Below are 16,749 nucleotides of genomic sequence, written 5' to 3'. Positions count from 1 at the left end.
CAAATGGCTCTGAGCACTGTGCGACTTAACTTCAGAGGTCATCAGTCGCCTAGAACTTAAAACTAATTAAACCTAACTAACCTAAGGACATCACACACATTCATGCCCGAGGCAGGATTCGAACCTGCGACCGCAGCGATCGCTCGGTTCCATACTGTAGCGCCTTGAACCGCACGGCCTCTCCAGCCGGCGTTTGATATGACATGGGTCCTGCGAACCAAGGTACAAAGTACCCTTTACGATAAACCGGATTATGAGAACTATCAGCCTTTAGATAACGGCCATTGCGAGTATGTTTCATATAAATAGCATGTCCCACGTACCATCAACCAAGTACCATCAACCTTCGTCCTGGCCAACATATCGTGAATATTTGGGTAAACTGAGTTCAAGTGCTCCAAAAAGTCGTTCAAATTCTCGCTGCCTTGAAGCCAAACAGCAAAAGTATCGTCTACGGATCTGGAAAACAAAAAAAAAAGCAACGCAGGTTTTAAAGCTGCCGACTTCAAGGCAGGTTTCTCGAAGTCTTCCATAAACAAATTTTCAATAACAGGCGACAACGGGCTTTCCACTGCAGTTCCATCTGTATGCTCATAATACTGCATAAAAAATAAGTGGGAGTCAACACATGTCGAAATAGGTCCGTTAATTCAACTACAAACCTAACCTCAATTAACGGTACCGACTCAGACAGAGGAACACGATTGGAGAGAGAGACCAAATTAAAATTACTAGCGTATCAGAATCGTTCAAACACATTCCCTCAAATCAACGTCTGGAGCTCATCAAAGTAGCAAGGTGTCTTCCTGCACAGTATATCAGAGCACCAATGTTACTCACAACCTGACGGACAGGAACAGCTTCTCTGTGGATCGTAATAATAAGAATTTCGCCATATACCTGGAAAAAAAGGGAGCCAATGATGTGTAATTGTGAAAAGAACTGGAAGCTTCCTCTCTGGAACACGGAATCGTCTTTCACAAATAACTTAGTCTTTCAACGAAGTTTATTTGCATACAAAAGCTATAAAATGAATATTTTAGGATGTTTTAAATTGGTTGTGTCATCCACTGAAGAACTTTTCACAGGTGACGCTGTTATGTTTATACGAGAAATTAATTCTAGCGAAGAATTTTATTTCCAGTCTGATTTCTAAAAATCGTAAAACAGCAGACTGTAGTCTGCAGTATAGTTTCTGATAATTAATAACATCTGCGTAGGTAGCTACGTCGGTAATGGTACTCTTTGGATGCTGTTACTCATTATTTTCCAAAGCGCTTTCTTTATTCGCCAGCAAGAGCGTAAAAAGTTACAGAACATCTTTCATTATCAGTTTCATATAATCGGATTTATAAATGAGACCCCGTATTCGGAAAATGGTTACGCTCTTGTAGGTGAGACAAGGAAGTTATCTTCAGAAGACGTATAATTTCTCGTATGTCTCAGTGTATACAGCAATGCGACCCTCTATGAACTGTCATCAACATAAAATGTAACTTAGTATTGGGATACAAGAAGACAATTGATGTTTAAGCTTTTACTGCATGCTCACTTTTCAGTAAGCCCTGAAGCATTCTCCCATAAATTATCCAAGAAGATACCGAACTGAGGGGATCGTATGTGACATTTATGAAACAGTTACTCCATAACATAATGTTAGCCTTATTTAATGGTTCTCGCTAAGAAAGTTCTCTGTGACGTGAAAAGAAGAGTTGACCTAACTGTATGAAAAACTGCTACATTACGGTGATAATATTATTTATTAATTTTAAGACTTTCTCTCCACCGGGGTGGAAGGATGTCTTAAAGAGTTTTCATATATCCAGTCCTTAACACTTCACCACATGAATGTCGAGGTGCTACGCGCGTATTTTGCTGTGTTACGGAGATATTACAATAATGTGTTCACTTTAAACCGTCAACCAGTTGATAGCGTGTTTTTAGCGCCTGAAAGCACTTACCATCGCGATTTAAGCCTTCTGTCGTCCCGCCTGGTATTTAGTATTACCAATTACATCTCGTTATTCAGCTACTTATTCGTGTGCAAAAATTATACAGCGCTCTACCTTAAATGTATGTGATGTCAAAACAAGAAAAGAAATGTGTTAGTCATATTCTTCATCGAAAAGCGCAGGTTGTAACCAGTTCTTTAAAATTAGACAGCCGATGATATGAGATAAAACTGAGATGACCCAAAACTGAAATGTGCTGCCGTCCTTGGGTTCCTTATAGCTTACATAGACCGAAAACGAACGCAAATAGACAGCGAGGTGGAGCAGCAAACACTGACAAGGCTTTATCTTTCACGGCAAACACAAACGCAAAACACTCGATAAAACAACACACAATGACCGGAAACTTTCTGGACAACTTCAGACAGAGGTGACCTTCCCCTGCTATCGTCGGGAACCCACGCAAGGGATAAATATTGAAAGCAGTGGTGAAAGTTGTCTGATATGCTAGATGGAGCGCCCTTCATATAACTTAGAGAAAATCGTTTCCTATCAAATGGAAGAATCGTTGCTTATTTTAGTTTCATTTCCGAACAGTAGTATGTGTCAGTAGACAAACAAATGCTACCGTATTCCGGATTTTAATCTTTCGTGCTACAGAATGGTTTAGCGCCTGGCATCCGTTTTTTTTATTTTTTATTTTATTTTTTAAATTGTGATGGATTGTTTATGCAACGAAAGATACAGCGTTTCTTTTTTACTTTTCTTTGTTGCCCCTTATTGCTGCCCATTACTTCATCTGCCCGCCCCCCTCCCCGTTCCATTACATGTGCAAATCAAGCCGCGCGAAATCTGGACTCAATATGATGAAAGGGGAGTGTGCCCCTGGCCTTTCCAAGTCGGAAAACCCAGAAAACCACTTCCTTCAAAAATTGTTTCTGCAAGACAAATCCATTCATTACGTAATGTTGGAAGCTTTTACTTCAGTCTCCTGTACTGAATGCTTTGTCGTTTCATAGATTGCACTGGTTGGGCAATATGGCGGGTGAGTGGCCTATAGCCAGGTAGAACGGGCGCAGAGCGAACCGCTCCGTTCCTTCGTATCAGCAAACTCGGACCACCCATAAAAAAGCAATCTGAGAGCAAAGCACTTGATAATGGTTTAACCGCGAGAATTTTTAAAGAAGACAGCCATGAGTCATGGTTCATACCCGTGATGAATCATTGATTATTTGGGGAAGAAGAAGAGTTTATGAGCGAGCAAGCGCAACAATGGAGAGGTGAGAGTCATTTGAATGTGATATGCCACAAGTCATTTATCTATGCATTAATGTACATTTAACACAAGCTCTACATTTAATTCTACTCTAAAATCAAATGAATATCGTTGTTATTTTATGCGCTTCTCGGTCAATTACCGTACTACGGAAAGGAGAGTCGAAAACTGTGTACGGAAATCCCACTGTAGGTGCTTATATTAATAAATTCTAAATTGATGTCCAACACACAACGGTCACGGAACACTTGAGATCGTATCGATTCGCCTCGAATCCTCGATTTTGCTAGGGATACTTACAAAGAGCATTTGCCTCAAATCGATTACATTAAATTTTTAATCTGAACTAAGACTTATTGGTGAAGTTTCTCATCTCGCGGAGTATTTTTCCACGCTGCAGGGGCTATGGGCCATGCAAATCCAATGACAAAAGCCATTATTACTTTCAAAAGTTCGTGTTCCGTGACGAAATTAAATTATCATCTCACGAAGCGATGGTAATTTGTGATATTTGCATTTTCCTTATCGCTGTGGATGTGAAAGCATGGTTCTGCTCCTCTTGTGAAGCCAAAGCACTGTATATATTTATCCTAGTAGTCTTTCAAAACTTTAGGAGTATCTAGTTGTTGGTCATGATACCTCTCATATGGCTTCTCGAAATCTGGAAAATAATTTGTACTAACTGTCTCCTTTTCTGTCGCCTTGGCGATCTTTGATCTTAATTTGTAGTATGAATCAAAGATAAAAATACTCAGTCCATTGAGTAGAAATGAAAATTATTAGACGAAAATATTGAAAAGGTTCTAGTAGGGGGTCCATAAGATCCCAGGAATTATTAACAAAATGACTGAAAGCTAATTTATATATCTCAGAAAATGTTAATACTAGTTATATTCGATTAGCTGCGGCAGCATCAAAGTAAGAATTTAGCACATTCTTTACTTTACTCCCGTGGTGCGGTACGCCAAGCAGCAGAATGGGCTGTTTAAGATCCGGCCCATTAAAATCTCATTTATTGTTCCTTGTCAGTTGCACATTTTAATTAAATTAGATGTTTCGATCACTCAGGATCATCTTCAGATCTAAAACTAAGTAAAACTAAATATGTGCCACCCAATGTTTTACAATAGGTAGAAAAGACAAGAATTGTACATAAACACAGATTTTACCTAAGCAGTTATGTCAGAGACCCGTCTTCTCTACTTACTTTGTTATAGATCTGAAGATGATTCAGAATGATCGAAACATGTAATCTAATTAAAAACGTACAACTGCGACGGAACAATAAATGAGAATAATTTAAACAGTTGTTGAATCTCTCAAGATGAGTATGCCGACTACAGTGAATTATCAGAAAGGTTGATGGTGGGGCAGCTGAGGGTCCAGAGTGGGTTCAAATGGTTCAAATGGCTCTGAGCACTATGTGACTTAACTTCTGATGACATCAATCCCCTAGAACTTAGAACTACTTAAACCTAACTAAACTAAAGACAACACACACATCCATGCCCGAGGCAGGATTCGAACCTGCTACCGTAGCGGTCGCGCGGCTCCACACTGTAGCGCCTAGAAGCGCTCGGCCACTCCGACCGGCACCAGAGTGGGAATAAATGGAGAGGATATCCCGCTTAAGGCTACCGTGAGACTGAATCCATTTAATGTATATATGAAGCATCATCTTTCGTTGAGAGCGTTGTCCCACCTAACCATTAGCACAAGCCGTTGTCTCAACTAACACTGTGCGCCTGTATTAATGGTTAGGTGGGACAGCACTCTCAACGGCGGATGATGTTTCAGGTATACATTAAATGGCTTCAATACCACTGCTTTGAACAAGCACTTTAAAAGGTTTAAGTGGCAGATCGTCCCCATTTACTCCCAATTTGGGTCTCCAACTGTCATACCAAAGTACTGTCAAAGATAATAATATATTGAATTTTGTAAATTATTCTGAAGTGAAACGCGTCACACGCATACAGGACTGAAATAATTGATGAATATAATACGCGAATGGAAAGAGATGCTTGCTCATTATGTATGAGAGAACTGACATACGTGTTCAAGGAGTAACAAGAGGCTTCACCAAAGCATAAAGTTTTTCAAGAAAAAATGTGACTTTCGTATCGTTGTTCGAGTCAGTTTTTTAGATTATGTTACTAAAGTTCACTCAGAAACATTAATGATGAGGATGAATGTAAGCTCTCTTTTAACATGCCGCGTCACATTTGGATGACTATCTCCATCGTCGTCGGCAGAAGCTGAATCTGACAGTCACAATGTGGTGAAGTTCCACTGTTATATCAGAGAACGAAATATGGTGGCTGGATTGCCTCATTATGATATCAAGGGAATGGTGCTTAATGAATTGGTTTGAAATAAACAATACGGTATATAAGATTTTATAGATATCTTCTTTCTAGCTAATTCCAGGGCCAAGTGATATCCCTTCCACTTTTCGTTTCGTGCCCAAATATAATTTGAACAATGCAACCAAACTGCTGTCATTAACAGGAAGTGACAGATCAAACTTGAGAAATAAGAGCCATTGTAATGCTTAGGTACGGTGTGAATGTCAGTTACATTGCATGGCACAGTAAGCAACGACATTGCTTCAAATTGGGTCTGATTTTCACGTTCTCAGGGCCAGAATATTCCATTGGATCTCACAAGGCTTGCAACTGATGATATCTTCTCTGGGCCTCACTGTAAAGCTTTTTGCTAACTCCAGTTGTGAGAAAACTTTCGTTGGAGATCGTACTGTTACTGTCACGTTTTAGTAGAATGTACTACCACGCTGCGTTTAGGAAGCAAGCCACTATCACCAGGAGTATTTCAGAAACATGTACATTAGCAATAAGGGGTTCGGTACGTAACTTCAGTGCCACACCAAGCAAACAAACCTAATTTAAATTCTCTCCCTGGTCAACTGAAGTTAAATTTTTATGACTGAATAATATGTAGTTACGTGAATGGAAACTTTTGGGCGAGTGAAGTCGCTTCCCCAATATTTTAACAAAGATATCTCCCACACTCATGTATAAATTTAATTCTTATGTCAATTCTCAAGTCTGTAAAACAAAACGTCCGCAGCTCGTGGTCGTGCGGTAGTGTTCTCGCTTCCCGCGCCCGTGTTCCCGGGTTCGATTCCCGGCGGGGTCAGGGATTTTCTCTGCCTCGTGATGACTGGGTGTTCTGTGATGTCCTTAGGTTAGTTAGGTTTAAGTAGTTCTAAGTTCTAGGGGACTGATGACCATAGATGTTAAGTCCCATAGTGCTCAGAGCCATTTGTAATACAAAATGATTAGTCAGTTACAGTTCGTAATCATACTCATTCGCCCTCTCGATGTCGAAGTCATCTGTGGTTCTGCAGAATGACGGCGATCGTCAGCTCTGAAAACTCTTAAAATACTCAGAGACATAATCATACGCCGTGGGGAAGCCGTCTTGAGTGTTATGACGTACTCACTTTGTAGCACTTTGGATCAGTGCCCAAAATGTATTAATTTCAATAGATTCCAAGTAATTAAATTCTCGAAATAGAGCATAAACGACCGTGTTGCGAGCTTTAATGATTTTCCAGGATACAGAGATCCCTGCGACTTACGATGCACCAAATAATCTTCAGAGCCACAGGCAAGGAAGAAGTTAAAGTAACCAAAGAATTCAGCGTACCTTTTCTATTCATAAAATTATGTTTTCACATACATGGTCTTCATAGCTACATTTCAGGATACCTCATCCTGTTGTATGAGATGAAATATTATCGTAATTAATCAAATTACATTCCGTATTCAAAACTGGTTGAGGGGCGTGAAAGGGAAGCAGTGGTTGGGAAAAGAGTGAGACAGGGTTGCAGCCTCTCCCCGATGTTATTCAATCTGTATATTGAGCAAGCAGTAATGGAAACAAAAGAAAAATTCGGAGTAGGTATTAAAATTTATGGAGAAGAAGTAAATACTTCGAGGTTCGCCGATGACATTGTAATTCTGTCAGGCACAGCAAAGGACTTGGAAGAGCAGTTGAACGGAATGGACAGTGTCTTGAAAGGATGATATAAGATGAACATCAACAAAAGCAAAACGAGGATAATGGAATGTAGTCAAATTAAATCGGGTGATGCTGACGGGATTAGATTAGGAAATGAGACACTTAAAGTAGTAAAGGAGTTTTGCTATTTAGGGAGTAAAATAACTGATGATGGTCGAAGTAGAGAGGATATAAAATGTAGACTGGCAATGGCAAGGAAATCGTTTCTGAAGAAGAGAAATTAGTTAACATCGAGTATAGATTTAAGTGTCAGGAAGTCGTTTCTGAAAGTATTTGTATGGAGTGTAGCCATGTATGGAAGTGAAACATGGACGATAACCAGTTTGGACAAGAAGAGAATAGAAGCTTTCGAAATGTGGTGCTACAGAAGAATGCTGAAGATAAGGTGGGTAGATCACGTAACTAATGAGGAGGTATTGAATAGGATTGGGGAGAAGAGAAGTTTGTGGCACAACTTGACTAGAAGAAGGGATCGGTTGGTAGGACATGTTTTGAGGCATCAAGGGATCACAAATTTAGCATTGGAGGGCAGCGTGGAGGGTAAAAATCGTAGAGGGAGACCAAGAGATCAGTACACTAAGCAGATGCAGAAGGATGTAGGTTGCAGTAGGTACTGGGAGATGAAGAAGCTTGCACAGGATAGAGTAGCATGGAGAGCTGCATCAAACCAGTCTCAGGACTGAAGACCACAACAACAACAACATTCAAAACTGCAGCTCCCAGCAGTGCCACTAGTTGCAGTTCAATGCTGCTAGTTAGCGTTTCCATGTGATCACACTCTTCGCAATTGCTCAGTCAGAAGTAAGTAATTCCATAATACACGTAATGTTCCACATTCCATCCACAGAGATATCTTTCTCTAGCGCAGCCGTAATGAGTCTTTGATCCATGTAGATGACTTGAGCAACTACGCATAACCATTAGCGCCAGAAGAGAAAACGTGGCAGAAAAAGGGTGATATTACGCTACTCTCACTTTAGATTAATTCAGTTGTAACTGAAATACACCTGAAGGTAGCAGCATGGTACCGGAAATCGTTGTGCTTATAGATGCTAGGAAAAAAAACAGTTTTTCTTTTAAACTACTGCTGCATAATCTATTTTTTTATGTTAGACAGTTACCAGTAAAAAAAAAAAAAATATGTTTGGGCTGTTTGCTATTGAGTGATTCCGTTAGTTCGCCTTAATGAAATGTCATCCAGGTACAAATTCTGTACATTTCGCAACCATATAGGGTCCATGATGTCCTAGATTTGCCTGTTCGTTATCCTTTTGTACTCGTTGGACAATAGAGAGAAGACTCACCGTAGTACAAGGTGTCCATAAATTATCTTGACAACTTTACACTTTCAACAACGTTATAACTCTACTAGTTTTTAATCATTTTATGAAATAACGTAAGATTTTGTGTGTTAATTTAAACACTTCGCTGTCTGCACCCTTATGGGTACTTACAACAGTATTCAGTTTATTCCTATGCATGCTCCTTGATCCCCACGAACCCACGTTCAAGTGCAGTGCGAGCACGTATCTTCGAGTCCTGTAGGTCCGTAACTTTTGTTAGGTTCTCCTGAACCTTTCCAAAATCCCATAAGAAACACCTATAGGTGTGAGGTCAGGTGACTCCGACGGCAACCGATTCGAAGCTTCTCGTCCAGTCCACCTATCCAAAACAGTTCACCCAGAAATTGAAGGAACTTTAGGGAGAGGTTAGATAGCGCTTGTTCTTACTGGAATATGAGGTTGGGTTGCAAGTGTACCATTTGTGTACAGCAAAGTCGCTGAAAAAGAATGGATCAATAATGCAATAGTACATTAACCGCGACCACATAAGACGAGGCCATGATTATCACCTTATCCGAATGTTATGAAGACTCATCTTGCCGAACTTACGAATAGTTTACTAATCGGAGATAAGTAATTTTTTGAGACACTTTTGGCTAGTACATCATTATAGATATAAGGACGTAACGATTTACGCAGTAGTTTGCACACTGTTCATCATGACAGTTCCAATTTTCTGGTCGCTACGCACACTGGTTGTATCAGACTCCCTGCAGACTTAAGTCGTATCTTGTCCAGGTCGAAGGCGGAGCTCGAAGGACGCATCGCCTGCTGTTTGTGGAGAAAATTCCATATTTCAGTAAATAATGTGTGCCCAGTCCGAAGAGTCCGATGGGACTGTGGTTCATTCCACATTACTTTTGAAAATTTCGTCGCACTTGGGTATCGCACTTCCTTACTATGAATCAGTTTACACACTGACAAGGAACCCCTTTAGTGCGACATTGCAAGTTCAGTCTTTAGTAAGGCTCATTTGAAAGTGTTTTGTTATCAGAATATTAGCCGATAATGACTCACCATGTACATCAGGAGGGCTATAGGAAATGAATGTCCGTGAGGTGCAGAGATCAACCTTCCATAGGTTGCGTATTACAGTTCACAAAACAGAAGAAATATTTAAAACATACCATTAATTTGCGTCACGGACACCGAATGAAAAACGGCGCGCCATCCTGACCACAAAGGTTCACACCATAAAGATTGAAGACGAACTCCGTGAGAGTCCAAATCCGTGCACGATGTTCAGCTATGAATCCGCTCTTAAAGAATACGTACAGAATCCTGTTGATGTAACGGGTTGATGAGATCTAATGGTATGTGATGGCATGCAACAGATTTCGAAACAATCTGTCGTGGAGCTTATCGTGAAACTGGCTATCCTTTAAGGAGTGGCTGCAGATAGTGGGATAATACTCCGAAGAGCCAAAGAAACTGGTACACCTGCCTAATATCGTGTAGGACCCCTGAGAGCACGCAAAAGTGCCGAAACACGACGTGGCATGCACTTAACTAATGTCTGAAGTAGTACAGGAGGGAACTGACCGCATGAATCCTACAGGGCTCTCCATAAATCCATAAGAGCACTAGGGGGGTCGAGATTTCTTCTGAGCTGCACGTTGCAAGGCATTCCAGATATGCTCAATAAAGTTCATAGTTTGGTGGCGAGCGGAAATGTTTAAACTCAGAAGAGTGTTCCTGGCGCCACTCTGTACCAGTTCTGGACATGTGGGGTGTCGCATTGTCCTGCTGGAATTGCCCACGTCCGTCGGAATGACCAATGGACACGAAGTGATGCAGATGATCAGACAGAATGCATACGTACGTTAGAGTCATATCTAGCCGTGTCAGGGGTCCCATATCACTCCAACTGCCCACGACTCACACAATTACCAGGCCTCCACCAACTTGAAGAGTCCCCTTCTGACATGCAAAGTTGTCTCCATAACCGTACACGTCCATCCGCTCGATACAATTTGAAACGAGACTGGTCCGACCAGGCAACATGTTTCCAGTCATCAACAGTCCAATGTCAGTGTTTACGGTCCTAGACGAGGTGTAAAGCTTTGTGTCGTGCAGTAATCAAGGGTACACGAGTGGACTTTCGGCTCCGAAAGCCCACATCGATGATGTTTCGTTGAATGTTCGCACGCTGTCACTTGTTGATAACTCAGCATTGAAAGATATCTGCAGCAATTTGCGGAAGAGTTGTACTTCTTTCACGTTGAAGGATTTTTTACACTCGTCGTTCGTCCCGTTCCTGCAGGATGTTTTTCCGGCCGACTACAGCACCACTTTACAATTCACTTAAATCATGATAACCTGCCATTGTAGGAGCAGTAACTGATTAACAACTGCGCCAGACACTTGTTGTCATATCGCCGGCCGAAGTGGCCGTGCGGTTAAAGGCGCTGCAGTCTGGAACCGCAAGACCGCTGCGGTCGCAGGTTCGAATCCTGCCTCGGGCATGGGTGTTTGTGATGTCCCTAGGTTAGTTAGGTTTAACTAGTTCTAAGTTCTAGGGGACTAATGACCTCAGCAGTTGAGTCCCACAGTGCTCAGAGCCATTTTTGAACTTGTTGTCATATAAAGACGTTGCCGTCCGCGGCTACGTATTTATGCCCGTTTACATATCTCTCTATTTCAATATGCATGCCTATACCAGTTCCTTTGGCTCTTCATTATTTGTTTTACAGGCCCTGAAGAAACAAACATACAGAGGCTGAACTTGTTCAGTGGCTCCAGGTGGTGTGACTGTAATGTCACACAATTTTTCAGAAGAAATAGTTTGCACTAAGGGAGTATGATTTTCATACACAGACCAGGAAACAAGCAAAACTAAGCTATTTTGACCAGATATTTGAGAAAAGCTCGTGCCGTAGTTGTAGTTCTCTTACGCCAATTTTAGCACTCTTTCTTGCTGTGACGTAACTATTTCCTAATGACATGGCAAGATCATGTACAAGGGAAAGAATCGTAAGTGGCAGGGCAATCGTGTGGGGCAGAGCATCTAAAACTCCTAGCAGCACAATAACTTTCTATCCAGTTTACCATCCATATTAACAGTCGGTATAATTTTATGTGAATGCGTGAAGTTCTTCTCTCTGTTGTCGTCCGTTTCGGTGATAGTATGGTCTCCTGCCACTTCTTTCATAATTTCTTGGGTTCCTTTCTGATGAAATATCAGTCTTAGTAATTGCTGTGGATGTAATGCAATGTTTACTTTGTTTATCGTTGCCATTGCTCTGCTTTGTTCCAACACCATCAGCACAGCAACACTGTTGTGTGTTACACATCAAAAAATGGTTCAAATGGATCTGAGCACTATGGGACCTAACATCTGACGTCATCAGTCCCCTACAACTTAGAACTATTTAACCTAACTAACCTAAGGACATCACACACGTCCATGCTCGAGGCAGGATTCGAACCTGCGACCGTAGCGGTCGCGCGGTTCCACACTGAAGCGCCTAGAACCGCTCGGCCACCCCGGTCGGCTGTTGCACATCGACTAGGCAGTTCAATTACAATCCGAAGCCTCATTGCTGTGCTCACCATTGGATAAATCCAGCCCCATTACCTGTTGCCATCAGAGGCCAATATTGTGGCTGAACGGTAGACAACATGTGGGGCGTCGAATGCTGTAAAAACCACTGTCTTTTTGCCACCACTCACTCAAGGGATTCCATGTGAGGTTTCTTCTTTGGCGTCCAAATTTTTCAGCACATATGCAGCATCTCAAAAACATAAATATATAAAACACATGGTTTACCTTATCACACCCTGAAGACAGTAATTTCAAAATTAATGAAATCTGAAATGGTAAAAATCATTGTCACCTATTATGTATCGAACATTTAATACTGACTTTTCCGTTCTATTTCGTATTGCGAATAGCTCAATGTCACCTTCCTTAGACGAACACGACACTGTCCTCAAATCAACACACGCCTAATTTCTTAGTTGTATCTAACGACCAGACTACTGTGAAACCCCCTGCATTGCCACTGTACCGTTTGTAAATTCTCGTTCTGCTTCGTTTTTTGCAGTTCCGCTGATTGACGTGACGGTGGTGGCCGGCGAGTCTGCACGCCTGCCGTGCAACATATCCACCAGCGACATCGGCGACACGGTGCTGCTCGTGTTGTGGTACCGAGAGGACCTCGGCACACCAATCTACAGGTATCTAACGTCTTCTCTTCTCTTGTTCCCTCCGTTATTTTGAGATGTAACCCTTTGATGATGCACTTCATTCCACTGATTTAGATATAACCCTTTATTCGATATTTTTCTATATATTTACAGTTCGATAGATAATTTTATCCACATAAATCACAACTCATCGAAAATATTCTTTTCGGTAACTAGGTTCCCATTTGCAGATGGAGAGCACTTAATGGTACAGTGTGGGCTTGCATGGCTGGTTCAAATGGATCTAAGCACTATGGAACTTAACATCTGAGGTCATCAGTCCCGTAGACGTACAGCTATTTAAGAGGGGACGTTGATGAAAAACACACACTGTTTCCAAAATGCACCAAATTCACAGTTTTGGAGGTGTGGCAATGAAGTTTTGTACCACGCCGTACATGAAAGTAACACATTTACATATAAATTCCTTTGATTATAAATATTCAACTTTTTTTAATGAAATTTGAAGTTTTATTTTCAAAAAATAATGTATGTCCCTTTTTCCGAGAAAGTATTCAAGAGATTTCTACAAAAATTTCTCTGTTTCATCTCTTTGTATGTTGTAAGCCTCTCTCATGAGGTTTTTGGAATAGGTCAAATAGGAGAATTTTCATAGTTTTTTAATTATAATTCCACATGTACAATTTTAAATTCACACAAAATTCTAAGCACTGTGCCCCATATCTCAGCTTGCAATCAGAATTTCAAAATTTTCTCTTGCGAAGACGTGTATTAGGTTTACAGAAATATGTATACAAGATGCGATAATTCTAGAATTCATAGGATCTGAGGAAAACGTACATAAACATTAAAAAACAAACTTTTCAGAAAACGCAATTTAATGTTCAACGTAACTTTTTTTCCTTATGTCACTTCTTCAGAAGGCACCACATTTGTACTCTGGGTCGTCTTTCCCTTCAAGTCCTCTATTCTGGTTTCTTGTTGTCTGTCTTCTTACCTTTACCAGGTCTTCACTGACTTTTCAGCTGCAGAGACGCGCTGCAAAACTATTTTTATCAGGATGTCTTGAGTGAAATTTCCTATTTTGGAGCCCATTCTTTCTAATATCTTCATCCTCCTCACGTTCCCATCATTACGTACAATAACCGCTTCATAAGTTGCAATTCTGACAACTGTAGCAGATGCAAATGTGTTTTTCGTTTCCATATGAGTGAATTTACAGACTCATTTGGATTTCGGGTTTGGCCAAGAACACTTTCTGAGAAGTGCAGGATCAGCCAAAGATGATCTATAAAACAAAAGAGTATGTATCACGGCCTTCTAGATGTATCTCGCACACGTTTGGTTGAAAGTAATACACGGAATCGTTGTTCACTGAGCTGGTGTTGAAGTGCTGCTGCAAAACGTGGGCGTGGCAGGGAGGTCACGCCACGCTTGTAATTTATTTTCAGGCACTTCGGATGCGATTTAAACATTGCAACTTTGGGATCTTATTGTCCATGAGTTGTACTAACAAATAAAAAATAAATTGAAAATTGACATTTTTGGTCAATTTCATGAACGTCCCCCCTTAAACCTAACCAACCTAAGGGCATCACACACATCCATGCCCGACGCAGGATTCGAACCTGCGACCGTAGCAGCAGCGCGGTTCCGGAATGAGGCGCCTAGAACCGCTCGGTCACAGCGGCCAGCGCATGGCTTGTATTTGTATCCTTAGTGGGAGAAGAATGAGATTTCTGGGACATGGGAGATGAACAGGCGTCCTGGACCGTAGAATGATGGACAATCTGACCATGGCTTTCCATCTCTTAAGCCAGATGTCTTTAATAAGCCACACCTCTTTCTGCCCTAACCCACATCACCTACGCATCCACGCAAAACTCTTCTTTTACCTATACTTCTACCATACCCTCCCCATTCCTAAGTCACATCCCTTTTTTTTGGAAAGAAGGCCTGTCAGAGAGCTTCTAAGCCAGTAAACACATGTAAGCTACAGGTCGGAATTTAATTGCTGTATCAGATGACCCACTCACACTTCTCAACTTCTTACGTCAAGAGACCAAGCGAGGTGGTACAATTGTTAGCAAAGTTGACTCACGTTCGGGAGAACTGTGGTTCAAATCCGCATCCGACCATCTTGATTTGGGTTTTCTGTGATTTCCCAAATTCGCTCCAGGTAAATTCCAGGGCGGTTTCTTTCAAAGGGCATGGCCTCTTTGCTTTCCCATCCTTGAACCAATCTCGGCTTCTGTTTCGCTTCTAATAACCTCACTGTTTGCATAAAGTTAAACAGTAATTTTACTTCCCCTTTTTTAAGTCATGCCTCTTCCGAGTTCGTTGGAAATAAGCCATTCAGAGAGTTCCTGTGGCAAGGATGCGTGAGAATGACATCATGGCCGTTCGGTGGTGTTTGCAATTGCATAATGTCTGCTCAAGTTGGATATATTCGTACCTTCGCCAATATTAGTTCGTTTTGCCAAACCCCAGAGCCTAAAAAGCTATGAGAAGTTTTGAGGCGATTTTACTGGCTTATTTTGAGAACGTTAATTTTTGACAACAATTCAATTGAAGAACAGCGGCTTTTAATTTTTTATTATGTTTTTCCGTGGAATCGCAAAGCCTGCTCCGTTTACCGCCACCGCCTATCGTCATGGCATGAGGTCTGAAGCTGGTCTAAAGCAGACCGAAACTGGTAACCTAAAAAAAGTAAGTTTCTTGTGGTCGGGACTGCTTACGTTGAATTTAATTTATGAACCTCCGTGGTATTTCTAATATACGATGTGTGTATGTGTGGTTGCCTAAAGTGGTCTCCGCAATGGAAGCCTCACATCTACATACAATAAAGATGACGTTGTCATTGACAGCCTATATCTATTGGTTTCCGTAAAACTAAATGTCGTGTTGTGCTTTTCCTTCACTTCAGTTTCGCACATCAAACAAATTATATAATTTCGCTGAGTATATATTCCAGTTTCCTTAGATCGCGCCTCTTGTTATTAGAAGGACCTAAAGTCGGCTGCTATTGTTTAGCAGTGAGAAACAGAAAAGCTTCACTCTGACTGGCACTTTGAGAAAACGCTCAGTGAACAAGCAAATGGAACTCAGCACATCTACTGACCGTTTCCCTATCCACCGAACCGGAGTGCCCATATCACCCATCGAAATAGGGACAGCAGTTACACTACACTGATGGTCTGTTCACTGGGGCACTGAGCGCTGTGAAAATGACGTATGTGGCACACATGCAATTCTCTGCGTACACAGTGGATGCGATATGCTGTCCGCAGACTCCTAGCGCTGAAATTACTAGACTACAAGACAGAGTCATGGTCATTTCGAACTTCCTTCTTGGCACTCACTTCATTTCGTATGTTAGTTATGCCTCACACCTGTTGAAAGTTTCTGCATTAGTTTTTTTTATAGGGTACTAGTTAAATACTTCATTCACGAAAACTCTTCCTCACTCTTTTCGTACAGTTTTCCATTATGCTGTATTATCCTTGAAACATTAGAGACTATGTTGCCCTTCTACCTGCATCAAACAAACTCTCTCCTCCCGCCTATTGCCATGTGTTTCTTCACATAAACTCCACTCGTGCGCAGTGCATCGAGTCAACTACAGTGAAAACCATCAAGCTCTCTTCTGAAAACAAATTTAAAAAATTGATTCTCCACTTAGATGTAACAGCACGAAATGGGGGTGTAACCAAAGTCACCATGACTGGAATATTTTAACCTTACATTGTCTTTCAAATCAACTGGTTGCCTTCATGACCTGACTTCCAACGAAGAATTTGTCATGTTAAAGGTGCTTTTAAGTTCATGCCTCATTATACCTTCCTATGTGACGTACGTCGTCCAAATGGTTCATACATTACAGTACACTGAACGCATGTTTTCAACGCCTAGAATGACCTCCAATTTTGAAAGAAACATAGCTTTCTATATATTTATTGATTTAAAGGTCCTTTGACGTAAG

The 16,749-nt window shown here is 41.2% G+C and overlaps 1 protein-coding gene across 1 annotated transcript in view; it reads left to right on the top strand.

The window, feature by feature from the left end:
* Positions 1-16,749, top strand: part of LOC126481344 (nephrin-like) — a 990,728-nt gene that overhangs the window by 289,904 nt on the left and 684,075 nt on the right. Inside the window, exon 2 of the mRNA XM_050105036.1 lies at positions 12,665-12,797. Within this exon, the coding sequence (XP_049960993.1) occupies positions 12,665-12,797 (133 nt within the window). The remainder of the gene's footprint in view (positions 1-12,664; positions 12,798-16,749) is intronic.

This window comes from Schistocerca serialis, chromosome 5 (assembly GCF_023864345.2).
Source record: "Schistocerca serialis cubense isolate TAMUIC-IGC-003099 chromosome 5, iqSchSeri2.2, whole genome shotgun sequence".
Classification (NCBI taxonomy): Eukaryota; Metazoa; Arthropoda; class Insecta; order Orthoptera; family Acrididae; genus Schistocerca; species Schistocerca serialis.
Note: the sequence above shows the minus strand (reverse complement) of the source record. Positions and strands in the feature narration are given on the sequence as shown.